This window comes from Microchirus variegatus (assembly GCF_963457635.1).
Source record: "Microchirus variegatus genome assembly, chromosome: 2".
NCBI classification, from domain to species: Eukaryota; Metazoa; Chordata; class Actinopteri; order Pleuronectiformes; family Soleidae; genus Microchirus; species Microchirus variegatus.
In genome coordinates, this window is record NC_139803.1 from 42,927,615 (window position 1) to 42,949,792 (window position 22,178).

A 22,178-nucleotide genomic window follows, 5' to 3' on the forward strand; every position below is an offset into this window, starting at 1 on the left:
ATCCATGAAACGACCACAGTGTGTGTGTGTGTGTGTGTGCTTAGTTAGGCTAATATTATTTTAAACTGTTGACCGACACACACACACACACACACACACTCTTGTACTTGCTGCATACTGAGGACCAGCATTTCCACTTTATAAATCAACACAATTACAAATATCCACTTCATGAATGACATCTACAAAGAACTACTGGTTGCAGTACCATAAAATGTCTGCAGGTGGAGCCCCAGAGCAAAAAGGGCTGGAAATCTTTTTCAATTTTTTTTTGTTGTTGTAACTTTTGGTCCAAAATTTGACAAAAACATCATACTATACTGTCGACCAAAATTTTAAAAATAAAAATTTGACCAAAATTTGACAAAAAAAAATTTGACCAAAATTTGCTGAAATTTTTATACTATGTCGACCAAAATTTTAAAAAATAAAAATTTGACAAAAAAAAAATTTGACAAAAAAAAAATTTGACAAAAATTTCATACTATACTATGTCGACCAAAATTTGAAAAAAAAAATTTACCCAAAATTTTAAAATGTTTTTTTTTACCCAAAATTTTTGGTCCAAAATTTGAAAAAAAACATCATACTATACTATGTCGACGAAAATTTGAAAAAATAATTTTGTCCAAATTTTGACATAAAAGTTGAGTATAATATGTTGTAGCAACCTAAGGAAGTGATTTCAATGAAAACAAAGTGAGGATCGGCCAAAATGTCCTCACTCCGTAAAAATGACCTCACTTTGTTGGTTAAAAACCCTCAGTGGTCCTCAGTATGCCGCAAGTACAAGAACACACACACACACACACACACACGAAGATGATGATTGTGTTTTACTGCGTTAATGTTGCATTACTTCCTTCATCATCATCATCATCATCATCATCAACTCGAGTATTAATCCCAGGAATGTGGTTTGTTAAACCTCAGGATTAAATCATAGACTTTCTGGATTATGAATTTCAAGGATTTTAAAATCCAGGATTAAAATCCAGTCTCATGCAGTTTCCTTCCTTGTATATATATATATATATATATTTAATATATTTGTAATATCACGATTACATCGGAGGATCGTGGAGTTCAGTTTCCTTCAAAGCCCCGTGACCAGTTGACGGGTCATACCACTTTGATCTGACAGGATGAAAGGAAAACAAGCTGACAAACAAGCTAACTAACCAAGAGGACGAGGATTCAGAGTCGTGTGCGTTAATGATTTGGACCGAGCCATGGATCTGCGGTTCCTCACCACGTTTTGGCTGCTGACCGCGGTCAGGGCCACGCCACCGGACTGTGTCCCCCGCAGATATGTGTCCCACCGAGGTGCGTTAGCGTTAGCACAACGTTAGCTTTGTCTTTTGCTTTTGAATACAGTATGAAGATCAACTTATCTTTTTTTAGCTTCAGGATTAAATGTGGAATCATGGAGTTTGATGTTCAGGATTAAAACTGGGATCATGGATTTTGATGTTCAGGATTAAAGCTGGGATCATGAAGTTTGAATTTCCAGATTAAATGTGGGATCATGGAGTTTGATGTTCAGGATTAAACTCCATGATCCCAGCTTTAATTTCCAGATTAAAGCTGGGTTCATGGAGTTTTGATGTTCAGGATTAAACCTGGGATCATGGAGTTTGATGTTCCAGATTAAACCTGGGTTCATGGAGTTTGATGTTCAGGATTAAACTCCATGATCCCAGTTTTAATTTCCAGATTAAAGCTGGGATCATGGAGTTTTGATGTTCAGGATTAAACCTGGGATCATGGAGTTTAAGGTTTCAGATTAAATCTGGGATCATGGAGTTTGATGTTCAGGATTAAACCTGGGATCATGGAGTTTAAGGTTTCAGATTAAATCTGGGATCATGGAGTTTGATGTTCAGGATTAAACCTGGGATCATGGAGTTTAAGGTTTCAGATTAAATCTGGGATCATGGAGTTTGATGTTCAGGATTAAACCTGGGATCATGGAGTTTAAGGTTTCAGATTAAATCTGGGATCATGGAGTTTGAACTTTTAGATTAAATCTGGGGTCATCCATCTGTAGATTTTGAACTCGCAGATTAAATCTCGGAATCTCGACACGCCAGCACAACGACGTAGACGCTCCTCATTTGGAGCAAAACTCCCACCAAAAATTCAACTCGTGCTAAAGCGCTAATTAGAGCGCTAACTAGATCTATAGGCGTGTTTGTGGCCTTATTCTGGGGTGGGAAACCTTGGATTAAAACATTTACTGGTTATTGGTAAATTCATATTGCCAATCAATGATTTAATTGCTTAGCAATATGAATTGCGATGTATGTAAAGTCGGTGCGAATAAAGGAACAAAAATGCCCCCATTTGGCAGTTGCCAAATAACGAGTCGGTGCTTTTTTTTCTGCCACCAGAGGCCGACGCTAAGCTGTTCCGCGAAGACGGCGTCGTCAACTACTCCACCATGTTGCTGAGAGAAGACCTGGACCTGCTGGTGCTCGGCGCCAGAGATACGCTGTTGGCTCTGGACCTCGACAACATCTCCACCAAACGAGCTTCGGTAAGAAAAAACGCAACAGAAAAACTGCGCTAACTCCGGGTCGCCCGAGGCGTCCTCGTAAATCGCTCCGTACGTCGCTTGTAATCGCGCCATCCGGAAACCCCCCAGTTTGTGACGTTCACAACGAAACGGCCGTTTGGCAGCGGTTACTTTGGCGGGACCGCTTCCCTGGCAGCGCGGAAAACGGGAAAAGCCGCCGCGCGATGACCGTCTGCGATGAATAAAAGCCGTAAAACACAGCTGTCGTTGCTCTCGTAGGTCAAATGGGAGGTGACGGATGCCGAGTGGCGCATGTGTCAAGACAAAGGGAAAAATCCTCAGGTGAGTTCCTTCACTTCAACTCCTGCCGACGTGGCCGTTTGACGCCGCGTGTCGCCAACGTCGTCTCCAAAACGCTTCCCCGCAGGCATGCAAGAACCACATCAAGGTGCTGCACAAGATGGCCGACGACGTGATGTACGTTTGTGGCACCAGAGCATACGATCCACAGTGCGACAACATGGTAAGAACGAACGGTTCAAACTTGCCGGGCGGTCGTCTACGTCGGGGCTCTCGAGCTAGTTTGAGTCTTTCAGGATTTAAAGGCGTCGTTGTCTCTGTGTGTTTAAGACGTTTTCAGATGGAACCCTGACTCTGGCCAAGAATCCAGTGAGCGGAGACAAGAGTTGTCCGTATAATCCTGCGCAGGGTTTTGCCTCCCTGATGGACGGTGAGTAGCCGTCGAAGGTCTTCAACCACACGCATTCTGATTGGCCGTCTTCTGGTAGTCTAAGTACTTGTCTAAGAGTACCAGTGTCTTACCAGAGAATGACTTTGGCAGAATTTGAAGTTTCCCGGGGGAAAACGCCTCAAACCCCGATGAAGCACCCGTTAGTAGCATCGCTAGCCTTTGTAGCTGATGCTGCCAACATTTGCGTGTCTTTTTTTTGTTGCCCCATGTCGCCGCAGGAAACGAGCCGTGACATCGTCGCGTCCCAGTCGAACGGGTTCAGCCTCTGGCTCGGTTGTCGCTAGCCTGCCGTCTGTGGCTAGCCTTAGCCGTGTGGCTAACTTTCGGCTGGTCAGCTCACAGTCCACAGTGACTGAGACAAAGGGCAGACAGAGAGAGGTCTTGTTGTTGTTGACCTGGTCCTAAATGTTCAAGACGTATTTCTAACTAACGTTTTTAATGTTTGTTTATTTACTGTTCTTAAATCTTAATACAACATTGAAACTGAGAAGTGTAGACTACCGTTTGGTAGCGATACCGATATTGGTATCTGGAATTCGGCACCGCTACCAAACGGTAGTCTACACTTCTCAGTATGAAACAATATAAAACATAAACATAAAACGTTAGTTAGAAATACAGCTTAAATGTTTAGGACCAGGTCAACAACAACAACAACAACAAGACCTCTCTCTTCCACAACCAAAGCTTCTTCTTGTGTTGTCTGTCCTTTGTCTCAGTCACTGTGGACTGTGAGCTGACCAGCCGAAAGTTAGCCACACGGCTAACGCCAGCCACAGACGGCAGGCTAGCGACAACGGAGCCAGCGGCTGAACCCGTTCGACTAGAACGCGGCGATGTCCGCTTCAACTTGTGTTTTCTGTCTTGTTTCACCAGGTAACACCCTGTACACAGCTGCTAATACAAAATTCCGGGCGACTGAACCTCTTCTGTGTCGCAACTTTCCCTCCTTCCTACGCACTGAATCTACGAAATCCTTCCAAGACAGTAAGCATTTTTTTTCCCCCCTTCTGAATTCAACTCAACAAACGGTATCACACTCCACATTGAACTCCAGTTGGGATTTCTCGCGAAGGCAACAATGCTAGCTACTGCACTGCTGTCTGGACCCTTGCTAGAAATTCAAATACTTTGAATTTACGTCCGCAACATTTCGTCATAAAACATAGCGGGACTTCATGTTTTGTTCTCCTTTCCACAGCAAACCCCAACTTTGTGTCCATGGCTCAGATCCCCGCGGCGGAGAACAGCAGCTTTGGCATGGTTTACTTGTTCTTCAGCGAGAAGCCTGTGGAGTGCGACTGCTTGAGCATGACCGTCTCCCGCGTGGCCCGTATCTGCAAGGTGACCTTGCGTTAAATCTCCGTTTCGTGATATTGCCACAGCACGTCAACAACACGTCTTACGGTGTGTGTGTGTGTCCGTGCTCGCAGGAGGATCCCGGAGGTGCGAAGGTTCTGCAGAAGAAGTTTACGTCCTTCATGAAGGCCAGAATGGACTGTCCGGTGCCGAATTCTGAGCTGCCGTACATTATCCAGGACACTTACCTTTGGTGTGAACCCCAGGGCGACTGCTTGTTCTACGGCATCTTTACACAGCAGTCGTACGTCTGAACTGAACAAACATGCTAATTAGTTCGTCTCGGAACAATAAGAGAATAGTTTACTTCCTGAAGATGTTTTGTGCCAGGTGTATCTGCTAGCTAATTTGGGGTTTGGCTACCGTCTTCCCTTCTGGTAGTTTTGGGGTGGCTTGAGTCGTCACTGGGGTCTAGGACTTATCGGGAGGGACTTGGGGCCAATTCCAATTCCTATCTTAACCCTCAACCTTAACCCTCAATTTGTGTTTTCTCGCCTTGTTTTCACCACGGTACGGTACATGACAGTCGTCTAACTGGGCGCTAGAGAAGCTAACTTTGTGACTCCTGAACACTTTGTGATGTTCAGGATTAAACCTGGGATCATGGAGTTTGAACTTCCATATTAAATCTTCGTCATTGGGGTCTAGGACTTATCGGGAGGGACTTGGGGCCAATTCCAATTCCTATCTTAGCCCTTGATCTTAACCCTCAAGCTCAACCCTTAATCTTAACTGGCCCTTAAGACCAAGTGTTGAGGGTTATTTTGTCACTTAGAAATGGGACACCCCTTAAATGCAGATACGTCTTCAGACTGCGGGGGGGCAGAATAACGCGAAAGCTGCGTCCAGTCTGTCAACTCCAAAAAAGAAGAAGAAGAAGAAGAAGAACACATTTACGTCGCTGCTTTTCGGCACCATAAACACGTCAAAACACGCAATGCATTCTGGGTAGCCCTCGTTCCCAAGGGTGGTCTGGGAAAATCTCAATATTGAGGGCGATACAGCCCTTAAACTTGGCCCTCAACTTAGTTTTTTCTGAGAATCGGGACAGCACTTGCACTAGAGGGAGCGCATTTTTGAGATTGAGGGTTAAACAAGGAGTTGAAAACCACCCTTGGTCTTGTCTTTGAATATTTCAAGGTTGACGGTTGATGCTCAAAGGCCAACGGCCTTCAAACTCTTCGGGGTCCAGTGAAACCTTTGCAGCGTGAACACGCCTCCGATTGTCTTGAACGCACAACTTAACCCACATTTTGTTTGTTTGTTGGTGCTTTGCAGGAAAACATCACACACGTCTGCCGTGTGTGTGTACCGGGTGTCCGACATCAACGAAGTGTTTGGACGCGAGCACTACAAAACTAAAGTCAGTTGTACCCCCCATGCGGATAAGTGGACAAAAAGTGCTTCAACTGTCCCCCGACGTTGGCCCGGAACTGTGAGTCTGTCATCGTACAGTTTGTGCGTTTTGGTGCCCTGTATTCATCTACTGTACAGTCAAGTGTTTCCGCAGTTCAGCGCCCCCTATACTCCATCTCACATTCATTTCAGCAGTGATGTCTGGAAAATTGCCCTCATTTGTGTTTTCTCGCCTTGTTTTCACCACGGTACGGTACATGACAGTCGTCTAACTGGGCGCTAGAGAAGCTAACTTTGTGACTCCTGAACACTTTGTGATGTTCAGGATTAAACCTGGGATCATGGAGTTTGATGTTCAGGATTAAACCTGGGATCATGGAGTTTGAACTTCCATATTAAACCTGGGATCATGGAATTTGAACTTCCATATTAAATCTGGGATCGTGGAGTTTGATGTTCTTGATTAAACCTGGGATCATGGAGTTTGATGTTCCAGATTAAATGTGGGATCGTGGAGTTTTGGTGTTCAGGATTAAACCTGGGATCATGGAGTTTGAACTTCCATATTAAATCTGGGATCATGGAATTTGAACTTCCATATTAAACCTGGGATCATGGAGTTTGATGTTCCAGATTAAACCTGGGATCATGGAGTTTGAACTTCCATATTAAATCTGGGATCATGGGGTTTGATGTTCCAGATTAAACCTGGGATCATGGAGTTTGATGTTCCAGATTAAACCTGGGATCATGGAGTTTGAACTTCCATATTAAATCTGGGATCATGGAGTTTGATGTTCCAGATTAAACCTGGGATCATGGAGTTTGAACTTCCATATTAAATCTGGGATCATGGGGTTTGATGTTCCAGATTAAACCTGGGATCATGGAGTTTGAACTTCCATATTAAATCTGGGATCATGGGGTTTGATGTTCCAGATTAAACCTGGGATCATGGAGTTTGATGTTCCAGATTAAACCTGGGATCATGGAGTTTGAACTTCCAGATTAAACCTGGGATCATGGAGTTTGAACTTCCATATTAAATCTGGGATCATGGAGTTTGATGTTCCAGATTAAACCTGGGATCATGGAGTTTGAACTTCCATATTAAATCTGGGATCATGGAGTTTGAACTTCCATATTAAATCTGGGATCATGGAGTTTGATGTTCCAGATTAAACCTGGGATCATGGAGTTTGATGTTCCAGATTAAATCTGGGATCGTGGAGTTTTGGTGTTCAGGATTAAACCTGGGATCAGGGAGTTTGAACTTCCAGATTAAACCTAGGATCATCCATCCGTAGATTTTGAACTGGCAGATTAAATCTCGGAATCTCCACACGCCATCACAACGACGTAGACGCTCCTCATTTGGAGCAAAAGTCCCACCAAATATTCAACTCGTGCTAAAGCGCTAATTAGTGTGCTAACTAGAGCTATAGGCGTGTTTGTGGCCGACCACAAACCGAGAAGGGGAAATAAAGCTATGCGGCCATCGGGCACAGTCCACACCCCCCGCCTACCAAGTAAAGGTACTGTTCTCGCAAGCCTGAGAACCCACGGCTTTATGATTCCAAACCGAACCGTACCACACCATGATGGAAACACTACATTTTAGTACCGATTTGTACGTGCAGGTACTCGGCCAGGTTGACATTGTTAGCATCTAGTGCACCACCGACTGGACTGGTTAAGTGTTGTGCACTGTATGGAGACTAAAGTTCGACATAGGCCGATTCAACAAATCAACATCTTAAAGGGAAACTGTTCTTCTTTGTTCTTCCGGTGACCTCTTCTCGCATCAGTGTGCCAAGACGACTATCTCAGACGCCACCGTTGTATTTTTGAAAGAGCATTACCTGATGGACGCGCCCATCCAGCCAGTAGGAGGGAGGCCCCTGCTGGTGCGAAGGGGAACTACATTTACGCACATCGTCGCGAACCAAATCGAGGCCGCAGATGGCGCGACGTACTCGGTGATGTTTATAGGCACAGGTACTTCAACGACGTTTATTTCAATTTGCTGCCTTTGATTGTTTCGACGGAATCAGATCTTACACGATAAAGCAAACGAATAATATGACATGTTTCTCCCGTGTTTTCTCGCAAAAAAGTGGACGGCACTATCCTGAAAGCCGTGAACTATGATGGGGAGATGTTCATCATTGAGGAAATTCAACTGTTCCCGCACCGGGAACCAATCAGAAGTCTGAAAATTTCAAGCGTCACGGTAAGAAATGAAATGAAATCAAGGGTGAATTCCAATTCCTTGCTTAACCCTCAATCTCAAAAATGCCCTCTCCCACTAGTGCAAGTGCTGTCCCGATTCTCAGAAAAATTTAGTTCAGGGGCTGTATCGCCCTCAATATTGAGATTTTCCGAGACCACCCTTGGGAGAAGGGCTACCCAGGATGCATTGCGTGTTTTGACATAACAAAGATGGCGCCGAAAGCAGCGAAACGAGTACGCTACAAATTAAGTAGCACTGCTATCTGCATTTAAGGGGTGTCCCATTTCCAAGTGACAAAATAACCCTCAACACTTGGTTTTGAGGGCCAGTTAAGATTAAGGGTTGAGCTTGAGGGTTAAGATAGGAATTGGAATGGGCCCTAAGTCTGGATGTAGAAAACTGAATTGTCCCGTTTCTGACGGCTCAAATGTACACAGCGTCAGCTGTATGGAGCGTCAGACTCTGGAGTAGCACAGATACCACTGGCCAGTTGTGAGAGGTCGCCGTCCTGTATGGACTGTGTTCTAGCAAGAGACCCGTACTGTGGCTGGGACAACGTTGGCGGAAGATGTGTCGCCATTTCGGAGTCGCCAAGGTAGGCAGATGTTCCACACGCGTACGGCGCGAGCACCGCTAAAGCTAGTTGCAGTTAAACTTAAATTGATTCGTCTTCTGCTTTAGAGGGCTCATCCAGAGTGTCCAAGAAGGAAATGCCTCTCTTTGCCCACGTGCAGGTGAGTGTTCCATCGACGTAGTTCAAATCAGAACATCCCGGACATTTCCACCGACCGATCTTCTCACGTTTTGTTTTCAGATCCCGGGTTTCCCAACGTTTCGGAGCCTCTGTCCACCTGGCCAGGTGGCAACCTGATCCTCAGGTGCCCGCCGCCCTCCAACTTGGCAAAAACCAAGTGGGAGCACGACAACGGCCCCGTGGTCCTTTCAGAACGCGTCCAGCAGCTAAAGGACAAGCTGCTCATTCTCGACGCCTTAGAGAGCGACGGCGGTCTGTACCGCTGCCTGGCTGTGGAGCGCTCAAAAAGCCGCCGCGAGCACGCCACTACTGTGGCCGAGTACCAAATCTCAGTCGCCCGGTGTGCAGTGTGTGTCACGGAGGTGTGCGAAACGTGTGATAATATATGTGATAAATGTGATACACGTGTGATGCCGTGTCTGGGCGTGGTGGTGCCCGTTGTGACTTTGCTCGTCGTTATTTTGGCTTGGAACTTTTACAAAGGCCACCTGTGTTCAGCTTGCAAATGCGCGAAAAAACCACAGAACGAAGTCCCTGAGCGGAGCTGAGACACAGCGGCCTCCTCGGGAACTGGTCTCCTCTCCCCGTTCCTTTGAGAACTCCTATGAGGACAGAGACTTCGTGACAGAGAATGTGTTTTGGCTCGCGGCGTTGGCTAACGTCCCAGTTGCGCTTGGACGACACGGGCGCAACCGCGAGGACCAGGTCCCTGCGGATTCCTTCGTCCACGTCAACGAGAGTTGGATGATGCTGCGTTTAATGGCATCCAAGACGGCAGGTTTCCGCTTCCTTCGGCGAAGGTATAGATCCTGAGATCCCTTAGATCCTGAGATCCCTTAGATCCTGAGATCCCTTAGATCCTGAAGGTTGACTTGTCCTACGTGTAATTCAGTATGCCAAGAGCTAAAATGCCGTTAAACGCAGTACCATCCGACTACGGCAACCCAGTTCCAACCTGAGGGCCTTGGGTTAGGGTCGGGTACTGTTCATAACTGAACCCGATTCCGGTATCTGGAATTATGGTACCAATAATTTCAGTACTTTTAATAAGATTTAAGAACAGTAAATACATGTTAGTTAGAAATAAATATAGAACATTTAGGACCAGGTCAACGACTTACTCACCTAGTTAGTTAACTGAGAATTACCTGAACGTGTCGATGAGGCAGATTCATTTGGCTTCAGGGGTGTTGCTACTAGCAAGCAGTGCTAGTAGCACTGCTAGCAGTGCTTAGACTTTGAGGCGGATTCATCTGGCTTCAGGGGTGTTGCTAAAAGTCTAAGCTAGCAGTGCTTAGACTTTGAGGCAGATTCATTTGGCTTCAGGGGTGTTGCTACTAGCAAGCAGTGCTAGTAGCACTGCTAGCTGCTAACACTTGACTTTATTGATCCCTTGGGATGACTCACTCGGGGGAAATTAGATTCCCAGCAGCGCACAAGTGGCAGCAATATAAAATAAAATAATCAGTAAACTAGTGCTGCTAGTAGTAGCACTGCTAGCGTTAGCAGCAGTTTCCACGAGTCAAAAACGGTACATTCTTCAGCTTTGTAAATAAATCCCGTGTTTGAGGCGTTTCCCCCGGGCCCCGTCTTGCATTTCGTGTCGCAAATATGACATTCGCCATGATCGCTGTCGTGCCGTCGGCGCGTAGCTCTCGCACTCTCGCGCTCCGAAATGACCGAATTACCGAAATTTGCCACCAATTCATTCAAAGTGACGCGAATCGGTACAAAGTAACAAAAAGCACCGGCGTTCGCTTCTCAAAAACGACGTACAATCACACTGCTTCATCGGTTTTGTTGTATTTGTGTAAATTAAACATAATCACACAGAGAAAGTGAGTTCCTCTGGTTGTTTTTTCAGTGTCAGTGTTTGAAACGCAGATTTATACTCTGTGTGTTTGTGTGTGTGTGTGTGTGTGTGGGGCAGTAAATCTGTCACTCCTCCCCCTGCTGGTGATGATGAAATGTGTTCGCTGTCAGTTGGACGTGTTGTTGTTGTTGTTGTTGCTGCGTTGGCGCTGGTTCACCACAGCTCCGTCTCGCTGATAAACACAGATGTGGAACACAGATCGCGGCCAAAAGTATGTGGACAGCAGACATCCACGCTTGGAATATGAAATATGCAAAAAAATAGAAACGATACATATGCAAATATAATGAAAATTAAACATCTAATAATGGCATTTCTTTATTAAAACGTGAGGTTGCAATCTAACAGAACTCCTGCCTTATGACGTACATCAGCTTAAGCTACGATTTCCCTGCAAACTCCATAGAGAAAATGTGCGATTTTAGGAGCTGCCGGTCTACTGCTGCCTCGTGTGGTCACTTTGCGTCACTGACGTAAGTTGGAATGAAGCATTTCAAACACAAAAGAAGCACAAAAAACAACTCGAACTTAGTAACGGAGGCCGAAGTGGATCAACAACTCCTGTGTGCCGTGGCGTTAAATCGCTGGTTTTCTCTATGGACTTTGGCGTGAGTGAGTGAGTGAGTGAGTGAGTTTAAAAGTGCACTGTCCCTTTAAGTGAGATTGAATGTGAAACACTTGTTTTCTCGAGTTGTTTTGAACGCCGAGCAGAGACGAGCGGGTTTGTTGTTTGTGTCGATGGTGGGCTGTCAGTGGGAGGGGGGCGGGGTCAGGGGGCGGGGTCAGAGGGCAGCGCGATGACAGCTTCGCTTCCTGCGAACGGACAATAAAAGACGCCGAATCGGCGAGAGAGAACAACACAACCGGCAGGACCAGGACCAGGACCAAACCAGGACCAGGACCGATCAACACCGACCTTCCCCAGGATGTGGATGTTTCTGCTGATCGTCGGTCTGCTGGACCAGAACCTCGCTGCTCCTGTAAGAACCCGCCACGAGTCCTTCGCTCCTGATTGGGTTAGCCGCGGTTCACTCACTCACTCACTCACTCATTCACTCATTCATTGTGTGTGCAGACAGCAGGCGACCATGGCGACGTGGCCGTTCACTTCCTTCCTCAACAAGAACCGGTCGAAGTCACGGTGAGTGTTGATCCGATCGTCTTAAGGCCGTAACGAGGCTCACGGGGACGCGCGGGTGCTGCCTCGTGTGGTCAGTTTGAGTCACGGAGGTTACTGTGATATTTAAAATCACTGATTTTCTCCATGGGCTCTGGTGTGGGGTGATGATACCTTCCATTTCATTTGAATTTTAAAAAAGGGTTGGGGTTAGGGTTAGGGTTAGAGTTGGGGTTAGAGTTAGAGTTGGGGTTTGGGTTAGAGTTGGGGTTAGACTTAGGGTTAGACTTAGAGTTGTGGTTAGAGTTAGGGTTAGAGTTGTGGTTAGAGTTGTGGTTAGAGTTAGGGTTAGAGTTGGGGTTAGACTTAGAGTCGTGGTTAGAGTTAGGGTTAGAGTTGGGGTTAGACTTAGAGTTGTGGTTAGAGTTAGGGTTAGAGTTGGGGTTAGAGTTAGAGTTAGGGTTGGGGTTATAGTTAGGGTTGGGGTTAGCTTGAATGACATTTTTGGGAAGTGTGCCTAACAGGAAGTTGTACTTCTACACAGCGCAGAGACGAGGGGGTTTGTTGTTTGTGTTGATGGTGGGCTGTCAGTGGGAGGGGGGGGGGGGCGGGGTCAGAGGGGAGCGCGACGACATCTTCACTTCCTACGAACGGACAATAAAAGACGCCGAATCGGAGCGAGAGAACAACACAACCTGCAGGACCAGGACCAGGACCAGGACCAGTCCTGCACAGGGTGCTGCCTCGTGTGGTCAGTTTGAGTCACTGAGGTTACTGTGATGTTAAAATCACTGATTTTCTCCATGGGCTTTGGTGTGGGTTAATGATGCCTTCTATTGAAGTTGAATTTTATTAAAGGATTAGGGTGAGGGTTGGAGTTGGGGTTAGGGTTAGCTTGAATGACATCTTTGGGAAGTGTGCCAAACAGGAAGTTGTACTTCTACACAGTTTCTCATCAATTGTAAGACTTGCATGCGCGTCCGTTAAACTTCACCATAACCGCAATTCAGTTCGTCAGAATGAGGACCAGGTTTTTGGTCTCCATGACGACGACTGGTCCTTAAAAAAAAAACAACAACCAAAAACTCAACCAAGGTCAGAAAATGTCCTCGAGACGTATTAAATAGAAACACACACACACACAAACATTGTGATAATGTTGGTGTGTCTGCAGCCCGACACCACCACCGCCATCAATCAACAGGCTGACTCCTCCTCCTCCTCTTCCTCCTCCTCCTCTTCATCGTCGGCTTCATCAGAGTCGAGCCAGAGTTCAGAGGTCAGACTCACACCTCGTACATCACCCACGAGCTTCAGCTTCTTATTTTTTTTTTTAAAACAAACAAAGCACAGTTCATCTGCTGCAACCTGAACCGACACCAGCTTCAGTGTGAGCAGAGCTCCACCTGCTGGACAGAAGTGGAGCTGCAGCTCAAAAACGCCTCAGTGTGACTGTCTTGATTTATTTTGCACAGGGTCCTCAACAAGTGAGAGAGCGACAGAACCAGGAGAACCATCTTCTCCGGGAGAACCAGGAGAAGATGGACTGGTCCCAGGAGGTGAGCTCCATCGACATAACGCTTTCAGCTCAATTCTGTGTCATGTGACGTGTGTTAGCTTAGCATGTGTCTGCTAGTCTCCTAGTAACAACAGCGTTGATCCGTGGCTCAACGAACCGGCTTTGGCGAGGACGGGAACGGACGAGACCGGAGACGACAGCGTGGAGATCCAGCACAAGGTGATCACGCCAATCAGTACGGTTCAGTGAGGTCTAGGCAGAAGCAATCAAATTCAAGTACGGACCAATCAGGTGTGGTCAGGGCGAACGAGGTTCGGACAAAGCTAGGGGCTGCGACGATTACTCGAGCGATCCGAGCAAACCGAACGTCCGGATTTCAGCTGGCGCGACGGCGGAGAGTGAAATAATAGCCCATAATAGGCAGAAAAAGTGTCCCAAAGTGTGGGACCATTTAACGCTAAAACAAGAAGCTAACAAGGTGCAAGCGAAAACCACGTCGTCGTACCAAAACAGCTGAGCCGGAAGCATCCAGTTAAGCTAACGCTTCCCGGCACACGCCAACGTAAACATCGATGTTAGCTTATTTAATGTAGCCTACTAGGGCTCTGCTAGGTCTAAACCCGTGAACCATCTGCCTCTCTGACTCCACCCCCCTCACAGGCGCTGTTGTTGAACCTTGCCCAACTTCTGGATCGACCCAGAACCAAGGAGGCCGTTCCGACGCCGGAAGTGGGCGGAGACGTCGGGGACGACGACGTCATCGCCGACGCCGGCCAGTTTCTGCCGTTGGACAGCATGGAGCGAGAAAACGAGCTAACCTTCGACACGCCGGACCACTACCGCTACCACGACGACGAGGCGGCGCTAGAACTGGGCCTGTAACAGAGGCCACGCCCCCCCATCCCCCCCTCCCTCTCTCACTATAAAAGTATATTTCCACGTAGCAAACGTAATCATCTGCATATTGTGTGAAGTGTTTAACATCATAGAATAATTTCCACATTATAACATCAAATATCACCTCAGCGGCGCCATCTAGAGCAAAAAAAACACAACTCAAAAATAAAGTTTATCTTGATGAATAATAAAAAAAATAAACGCCACAGTTTTGTGTCCTTTTTTTTTTTTTTTTGATTATTCAAATTTAATTTTGTTGCGCTGGATTTTTACAAAAGCTTTTATTGTGAAAGCAAACAGGAACATGAAATCTCTTCAACCGAGAGAAAACAAGTCGCAACTTCTCTGCCCCGATCGGTTATTTGATTTGTCGATCATGTGACAGAAACGACGACACAGTGAAGCCACAGCTGATAAATTCTCTATATTTTTGGGGAAAAAAACAAACAACTTATTTTGAAAAGACGGACGCGGACACGCATCACTTCCTCTCCAGTGTCCAAAGTGACGAGCCCGCGTTGACCGATCACTCCTCAGAAAACCCTGCCGACCAATCGTGTTCTCCTCTGCTGTGCGAGGTCATCAAAGAGTCACCTGTTCGGCCAATCGGCTGCGAGCTTACAGTCTTACAGCGCTCTCGTTTCTGCTGCCGCGGAAACAAGTGCATGAGCTACCTTGAGGGAAAAGACGCGTCACTTCCTGCTGCGTGACGTCACTTCCTCTGGGCGTGGCCTTTGTGGAACAGGTAGATCGGTCGCTGGTTACCTGGGAAACACACACATACGCACCAGAGTCATCCTGATGACCTCATTTCCCATCATGCTCAGCTGATTTCAGCTTGAGCCAGTGTTTTATTTTACTGAAAGTAGAACCACACTGCCCCCTAAAGGCCACACTCAAACCGCACCTGTGTGTGTGAGCAGTCTGTATGAGGTGAAGCCCACGGTGTCCGTCAGGAAGCGGGTGAACTGTTCAGGTCTCAGCCTCACGGTCCTGTAGTTACGATATGTGCGCTCCTGGGAAACAGAAGAGGTCAGAGGTCAGAGGTCAGAGGTCACAGGTCACACCGAAGCAAGTTTTATCATGTGGACAAATAAAAAGTGAGATTGAAAAAGTGAAAACTGAGGTTTAAATGTTGCCAAAGCCTTTGATTTTGTAAACTGTAGGGTCGTCTTTTACTGTGGACACAGAAAACAGCCTTTTATTTTGAAAACTGCAGAGTTGTTACAGTGTGATTATAGAAAACAGCCTTTTATTTTGAAAACTGCAGAGTTGTTTTAGTGTGATTTTAGAAAACAGCCTTTTATTTTGAAAACTGCAGAGTTGTTTCAGTGTGGATATAGAAAACAGCCTTTTATTTTGTAAACTGCAGAGCGGTGTTAGTGTGATTATAGAGAACAGCCTTTTATTTTGAAAACTGCAGAGTTGTTTCAGTGTGGGTATAGAAAACAGACTTTTATTTTGAAAACTGCAGTTGTTTTAGTGCGTATATAGAAAACAGCCTTTTATTTTGAAAAACTGCAGAGTTCTTTTGGTGTGGTCATAGAAAACAGCCTTTTATTTTGAAAACTGCAGAGCTGTTTTAGTGTGGTTATAGAAAACAGCCTTTTATTTTGAAAACTGCAGAGTTGTTTTAGTGTGGTTATAGAGAACAGCCTTTTATTTTGAAAACGGCAGAGTTGTTTTAGTGTGGTTATAGGAAACAGCCTTTTATTTTGAAAAATGCAGAGTTGTTTTAGTGTGGTTATATAAAACAGCCTTTTATTTTGAAAACTGCAGTTGTTTTAATGCGTATATAGAAAAAAGTCTCTTATTTTGAAAACTGCAGAGTTGTTTTAGTGTGATTTTGGAAAACAGCCTTTTATTTTGAAAACTTCAAAGTTGTTTTAGTGCGTATATAGAAAACAGTCTCTTATTTTGAAAACTGCAGAGTTGTTTTAGTGTGGTTATAGGAAACAGCCTTTAATTTTGAAACCTGCATAGTTGTTTTAGTGTGGTTATAGAAAACAGCCTTTTATTTTGAAAGCTGCAGAGTTGTTTCAGTGTGGGTATAGAAAACAGACTTTTATTTTGAAAAATGCCGTTGTTTTTTGAGTGCGTATGTAGAAAACAGTCTCTTATTTTGAAAACTGCAGTTGTTTTAGTGTGGTTATAGGAAACAGCCTTTTATTTTGAAAACTGCAGAGTTGTTTTAGTGTGGTTATAGAAAATAGCCTTTTATTTTGAAAACTGCAGAGTTGTTTAAGTGTGGGTATAGAAAACAGACTTTTATTTTGAAAAGGGCGGAGTTGTTTTAGTGTGATTATAGAAAACAAACTTTTATTTTGAAAAGGGCGGAGTTGTTTTAGTGTGATTATAGAAAACAAACTTTTATTTTGAAAACCTCAGGGTTGTTTTCGTGTGGATATTAAAACAGCCTTTTATTTTGAAAACTGCTGACTTGTTTTAATGCGGTTATAGAAAACAGGCTTTTATTTTGAAAACTGCAGAGTCGTAGAGAAAACGTGGAAAACTGCAGGGTGTTTTTTTATGTGGACGAATGAAAACCGCGACTTATTTTTTTTTTTTTTTTTAAACAGTAGATGAACAGGAAGTGAGACTTTTATTTTGAAAACTGCGGGGTTACATTACCGACGCCCTCTTGCTGTGGCTGTAGCTGCTCCATGGCTGCGGCTCCAGGATGAATAATCCGCCCGGAGACAGACTCTGATAGGCCCGCTTGAAGAGTCTGACCACGCCCCCATCACCTGACTGCAGCTGTATCCATTTGGTCACGCCCAGACACATGATGACATCATACTGGCCCCGCCCTGGCCAGGCCTCCTTCTCTGACACGTAGTCCCCCTGTGGGCGGAGTCACAGTTGTGACGTCATCGGCCTAATCGACCGTATATATTATTCCGACAAAGCTGATTGGTCGTTGATCAACTCACCTGGATGAAGGTGATGTTGTTGGGGAACCTGGAGGAGGAGGAGGAGGAGGTGGGGGGAGGGACAAGGGGAGGAGCCGAGAGGGGACCCCGACTCACTCTGAACGACAGCGGGAAGGAGAGGAGCGAGAGCGCCCCCTGGAACACCTCCATCAACTCTTCTTCCTCGTCATCCTTCCCCTTCTCTTCTCCCCCCGTCGCTCCGCTCCTCCTCCTCCTCCTCCTCCTCCTCCTCTCCTCCACCACCAGGTCATGTGACAGGAAGTGCCTGACATTCTGCTTGGCGGCGCGGACCAATCGCTCGTCCAGCTCCACTCCCAGGACGTGGGCGGGGTCAAATCTCCGAGAGACACTTATCGCCACGTGACCGGCGCCGCAGCCCACCTCCAGCACCCTCTTGTCTCTGAACCAATCGGCTTCCAGGAGGTGGAGACGCGGGTCCTCCTCCTCGCCCACCCGCCCCTCCCACTTGTCACCGTAGAAACCGTGGTAGCCGTAGTAACGGTTGTGGTTGCCGTGCTGGTAGCGGTGTCTGTCCTTCTTCCTCCGTTGAGGCTGAGCGGACAGCTGACATCCTCCACACCTGCAGGTGGCAGCAGAGAAATCACGTCATCCAATCAGATGACAGCGTTTTTAATTTTTAATTTACTTCCTGCGCAACACTCACCTGCCAGCTTTAGCTCCTCCCACTAGTGGCGTCTGGAATTTGGTCGATTGAGCCGCAGTTGCCACGGTGACAGCGTTGGCGGCAGCGTCTCCTAACTTCACCGAGGTGGTGCGTCGCCGCCTCCGCTGGCGACCGTCGCCCTGGTTACTAGATTTGTGGGCGGGGCCCGGCAGCGGATGCGTGTGTCTCCTTGGGAGTGCGGGGAGCGGAACCAAGTCGTCACGACACGTGATGGCCGTGTTGAGCTCACAGGGAAGAGGAGACGCAGTGACACTGCCCTCCCTGGTCAACAGAGGAACTGCAATCGTAGAATATAGTCGTTATACACATGTTATTAACATTCTCCCATTATTGAAAGCAGGTTAATAATAATCTATAATATTATATTAAATGCTATTCACAAATATTTGTGTACATTACATGTTATCAACATGCTAACATGACACTTAGCATGAAATTAACCAGCGCTAGTCAACGCTAACATGTCTTTCTCAAGTTGTCAACATGAAACTTACATGTCACACACAGTATTTAATGTAAATAGCACCTTAGCATGTAGCATGTTTTCAGGTTATGGCAATGCTAGCATGAAATTTAGCATGACGTTTATCAAAACTAATAATAACGTGTTAATGATTGGTTTAAACGCGTCATTTCAAGTTATCAGCATGCTAACATGCAACTTACATGTTATACACAGGATTTTGTGTAAATAGCACGTTAGCATGTAGCATGTTTACAGGTTTTCAAAACGCTAGCATGAAATTTAGCATGGTTTATCAAAACTTATAATAACGCGTAATGACTAGTTTAAACACACCATTTCCAGTTAGTAACATGCTAACATGTACACAGATTGTTTTGTCTTTATCACAGTTAGCGTGTTAATAACAAGTTTACAGGCTATCAAAGTGCTAACACGACATTGAGGACAACGTTTATCAAAATGTATTAAATGTGTATCTTGGGTCATGTCAAGTTATCAACATGCTAGCATGTTTTGTGCAGCTAATGAACATATTATTATAACATGCTAGTCCTTTACATCGCATGTTTACATGAACACAGCCCAATGCCATATATAAATGTGAACATATATTTATACATATAAAAATTCTTTTAGCGACGTGTCACTGTAGCACCAACAGTGGTGAACAGTGGTACTGCAGGCAACACGGTCCACAGTGTGATGAGACTCACCTGTCAGTGAAGCTGTGGAGGGAAACAGTCGTGCAGGTATCACCTCCCTCTCCCCGTCACCACCGCCACCTCCTCCTGCATCTCCTCCTCCTCCTCCTCCACCTCCTCCACCTCCTCCTCCTCCTCCTCCTCCACCATGGTGTCTGTTTCTGTGTCTCCTCCTGGACTTCACGGGGGACAGCAGGACTCCGCCTTCCACCTCCCCGTCCCCCCCGCCCCCCTTCAGGTTCAGGGGGTCGGTGATGTCGCGCGGAACTAGAATCTCTACGGGGTCTCGGCCCCGCGACGGCAGGGGCGAGCACTTTGGTGTCTCCTGATTGGTCGCTCTGAGGAAGAAGAGGGGAGGAGTCTCACGTTTTTATACGTTTAAAATGACGGCAGTTACGAGAACAAACATGAGCTGAAACTTTTAACGACAGTTTATTAACATCTGACGTTGTTTGAGTCAAGTTTACTAACTTGTATGAACATAAATAAGGATTGAAAACGGTTGCTAACTTAAATAGCAGATTATTAATCGTTAACTAAGGTTTATTAATAACAATGTGAACAGTAAGTAACAGTTTAACGACACGTTCTATCGTTTTCTTACACATATTCTAACATGTGTTGACACTACATAGTAACCTTGACACTATCATAGTATAGTATATAAGCTATACTAGCTATATACTATACTATGCTAACATGCTCTAATACAGAGTATAACATACTTATACCATGCGACTTCATGTTCTATCAAGCAACACAGCTTGGAACATGTCAAAACATGTTCTATTACAGATTATAACTTGTTGCAACAGGTTCTACTGTGTTCTGTCACGGATTATTTTTTAAATTATACTGTGTTCTATCACCTGTTGACTTCTTCGTCCAGCAGCGAGTTCAGGTTCAGCGGGTCAAAGATGTTCCCGCCCAGCAGGAAGTGACTCGGGAGCCTTGGCTCCGATTGGCTGTCGCTGTTGGCGCGGCGGCGGCGCTTAGCGGGCCCCTTAAAGCCAGGGCCCATGGAGAAACGCCTCTTTGCGATTCGCTGCGTCTGCGGCAGAGGCGTGGCCTGCGTGTTGTTGTTGTTGGGCGGCTGAAGGCCATTATTCGGACAGAGGGGGCGGACCTTAGCCAGCTGCGGCTGCTCCGATAGGTTCATGTTAGCGGGGAAGGCGGGGCTGACTTTGACGGGCGCCTCGCGAGAGAGGACCGTCTCCTTGTCTAGCGACATCATCTTCCACCTTTCAGCCAATGACAGAAGAAGGGGGAGGGGTTAATTTGATCGGCTCCTCAAAAAAGAAAACTTCCTGTCAATCAATATATTGTTGTGTTTACAAAACACAGGCAGCGTTTTCACCACGAGGCAAACAAATATGACAAGCGCTCATGTAAACATTGAAGTGGGGTCAAAGGTCAACAATGTCCCGATCATGATTACTGATCTAATAGTGATCAATGAATATATAAATCAGTCACACTCACCGTCCTACTCGCTCCAGTAACTTGTTGTCCTCCCGTGACCACGCCCCGTTTGCAATATAATCACACACTTTCACTCCAAGTGTGTATTTGTGACACAAATAGGTCTGCTGCGTATGTGTGTGTACGTGACTCCACCCCCCATATCCCCCCCCCCTCCAAAAAAAGACCTAACTCCGCCCAGGCGGCTGACTCCACCAATCACGGAGCGCGCTCATGAATAATTCAAACACAGTGAGAAACTAGCAGGTAAACAGTTAGCTACTCCAGTTAGCCACCACCAGTAGACTGGCAGGAAGCAACTAGCGCGACGCTAACACACAAACACACCCGCAAAGACAAACAGTTACCACAACCCGCGCGCAAAACCCCGCAATGCGCGTGAATTCAGGCCCCCCCCCCGTCGCGAGCTGTCCATGCACGCGCGTGCATGTGGCAGAGTGTGTACGTGTGTGTATGTGTGCAGGAAAACGGCCATGTACTTAAGTTTGAACATAAAGTGTGCTGCGCTAGCTGCTAACTGATAGCTCGAGAGCTCAGGCCCACACATTTATACAGAAGCAGCAGGGACCACGTGAGCGACTGCGGTGTTGACCAATCGACGGCCGAGCTCAGCTCCGGCCTCTCCCGCGAGACGGCCAATCAGTCCCGAGACGCGCTGTGATTGGCCACAGCTCGAGGAGGCGGGAGAAAGGGGGGTCCGGGCGGGCAGAGAGAGTGCGTCCTCAGCGGTGCCTGATCGTAAACACGAAAACACGACAGTGTAACCGATTAAACTGTTTTTAAAAATAGTAATAATAATAATATTCAAACCACTAAACAACAATCAAAACACAAAACAGTCTGTTCGACAAACAGTTGATCAACAAAGTTTGACTTTTAGCCTTTAGCTCAACAAACTCCACCGTCCGTTCCCTTCGCTCCTGCACGTTTTCGCCCCGAGTTTGGCTTCGCAGCCGAACACGAACACTCAGGCTCTTGTTTCCTCCTTTAACGCGCGCTAGCCGCGGCTCTGAAACAACGCTAACGCGCCACAGTTCTGCATTAGAGCCACTTTAACGCGTCGCGAACACGTCACAGTTACGACTGACGACAAATCGACGCGAGAACCTCGGTCCATCAACAATGTCCCGCGGACGAGTGGCGCCTGACAGGCGGCACCGAGGGCAACAAAACACCGCGACCAGAAAAGTAGGTCATGAACTGAGGATGAGGTTTCCGCCTTCTACCACAGAGGGGCGCTATAGACATTCAATAAACAAATGCTGCAATTTGACTTCATATGGCACTGGTTGAATATTCATTGAAAAAAAATGTGTCATAAGTTTACATTATTCAGTTTTAAAGTTACAGTTCAAGTGTTTTTTTTTGACAGAGAACATTACCTTTACGTGGTAGACGGGGTGATGGTCGTGCTAGCGAGATGGCTAACACGACCGTGATGTATCACAGTCCCGGACTGTACCATCTACACACCCTCAAACAGATCTGCCAATCAAGCTGGGACTGACAGTTACTGGGAGGGGAGGGGAGGGGC

General features: G+C 46.3%; 3 protein-coding genes across 3 annotated transcripts; 2 read left to right on the forward strand and 1 right to left on the reverse strand.

Annotated features, from left to right (window-relative positions):
* Window positions 1–1,232: 1,232 nt before the first annotated feature.
* On the forward strand, window positions 1,233–9,930 carry LOC310942229 (semaphorin-4E-like; the record flags this gene model as incomplete). Its single annotated transcript, XM_083907565.1, has 15 exons — window positions 1,233–1,326; window positions 2,394–2,539; window positions 2,798–2,860; window positions 2,946–3,041; window positions 3,149–3,248; window positions 4,146–4,256; window positions 4,471–4,613; window positions 4,703–4,876; window positions 7,793–7,982; window positions 8,102–8,217; window positions 8,655–8,812; window positions 8,899–8,951; window positions 9,032–9,344; window positions 9,496–9,771; window positions 9,864–9,930. The coding sequence occupies 15 exons, from the start codon at window positions 1,233–1,235 to the stop codon at window positions 9,928–9,930; spliced, it is 2,100 nt and encodes a 699-aa protein (XP_083763691.1).
* Window positions 9,931–11,720: 1,790 nt separating this feature from the next.
* LOC310944295 (uncharacterized protein) lies at window positions 11,721–14,511 on the forward strand. Its single transcript, XM_083910026.1, has 6 exons — window positions 11,721–11,824; window positions 11,920–11,985; window positions 13,136–13,240; window positions 13,437–13,520; window positions 13,598–13,699; window positions 14,141–14,511. Exons 1-6 carry the CDS (start codon window positions 11,771–11,773, stop codon window positions 14,360–14,362), a joined length of 633 nt encoding a protein of 210 aa, XP_083766152.1. The 5' UTR covers window positions 11,721–11,770; the 3' UTR covers window positions 14,363–14,511.
* Window positions 14,512–14,816: 305 nt separating this feature from the next.
* On the reverse strand, window positions 14,817–20,766 carry LOC310942237 (7SK snRNA methylphosphate capping enzyme-like). The gene is made up of 9 exons (XM_083907577.1): window positions 20,645–20,766; window positions 20,032–20,403; window positions 19,299–19,500; window positions 19,175–19,223; window positions 17,975–18,272; window positions 17,311–17,890; window positions 17,009–17,221; window positions 15,285–15,393; window positions 14,817–15,142 (listed from the first exon to the last, which is right to left on the reverse strand). The coding sequence occupies exons 2-9, from the start codon at window positions 20,394–20,396 to the stop codon at window positions 15,090–15,092; spliced, it is 1,869 nt and encodes a 622-aa protein (XP_083763703.1). The 5' UTR covers window positions 20,397–20,403; window positions 20,645–20,766; the 3' UTR covers window positions 14,817–15,089.
* Window positions 20,767–22,178: the final 1,412 nt, after the last annotated feature.

What these genes read in the sequence shown, in the direction of transcription:
- LOC310942237 (XM_083907577.1), bottom strand. Translation starts at nt 20,396, where the DNA reads ATGATGTCGCTAGACAAGGAGACGGTCCTCTCTCGCGAGGCGCCCGTC. An exon ending in CTGGACGAAGAAGTCAACAG is followed by an intron (nt 19,501 to 20,031) that starts GTGATAGAACAC and finishes CTTCTTCCTCAG; the next exon opens with AGCGACCAATCAGGAGACAC. An exon ending in GACACCATGGTGGAGGAGGA is followed by an intron (nt 19,224 to 19,298) that starts GGAGGAGGAGGA and finishes GGTGACGGGGAG; the next exon opens with AGGGAGGTGATACCTGCACG.
- LOC310944295 (XM_083910026.1), top strand. Translation starts at nt 11,771, where the DNA reads ATGTGGATGTTTCTGCTGATCGTCGGTCTGCTGGACCAGAACCTCGCT. An exon ending in AAGAACCGGTCGAAGTCACG is followed by an intron (nt 11,986 to 13,135) that starts GTGAGTGTTGAT and finishes GTGTGTCTGCAG; the next exon opens with CCCGACACCACCACCGCCAT. An exon ending in AGTCGAGCCAGAGTTCAGAG is followed by an intron (nt 13,241 to 13,436) that starts GTCAGACTCACA and finishes TATTTTGCACAG; the next exon opens with GGTCCTCAACAAGTGAGAGA.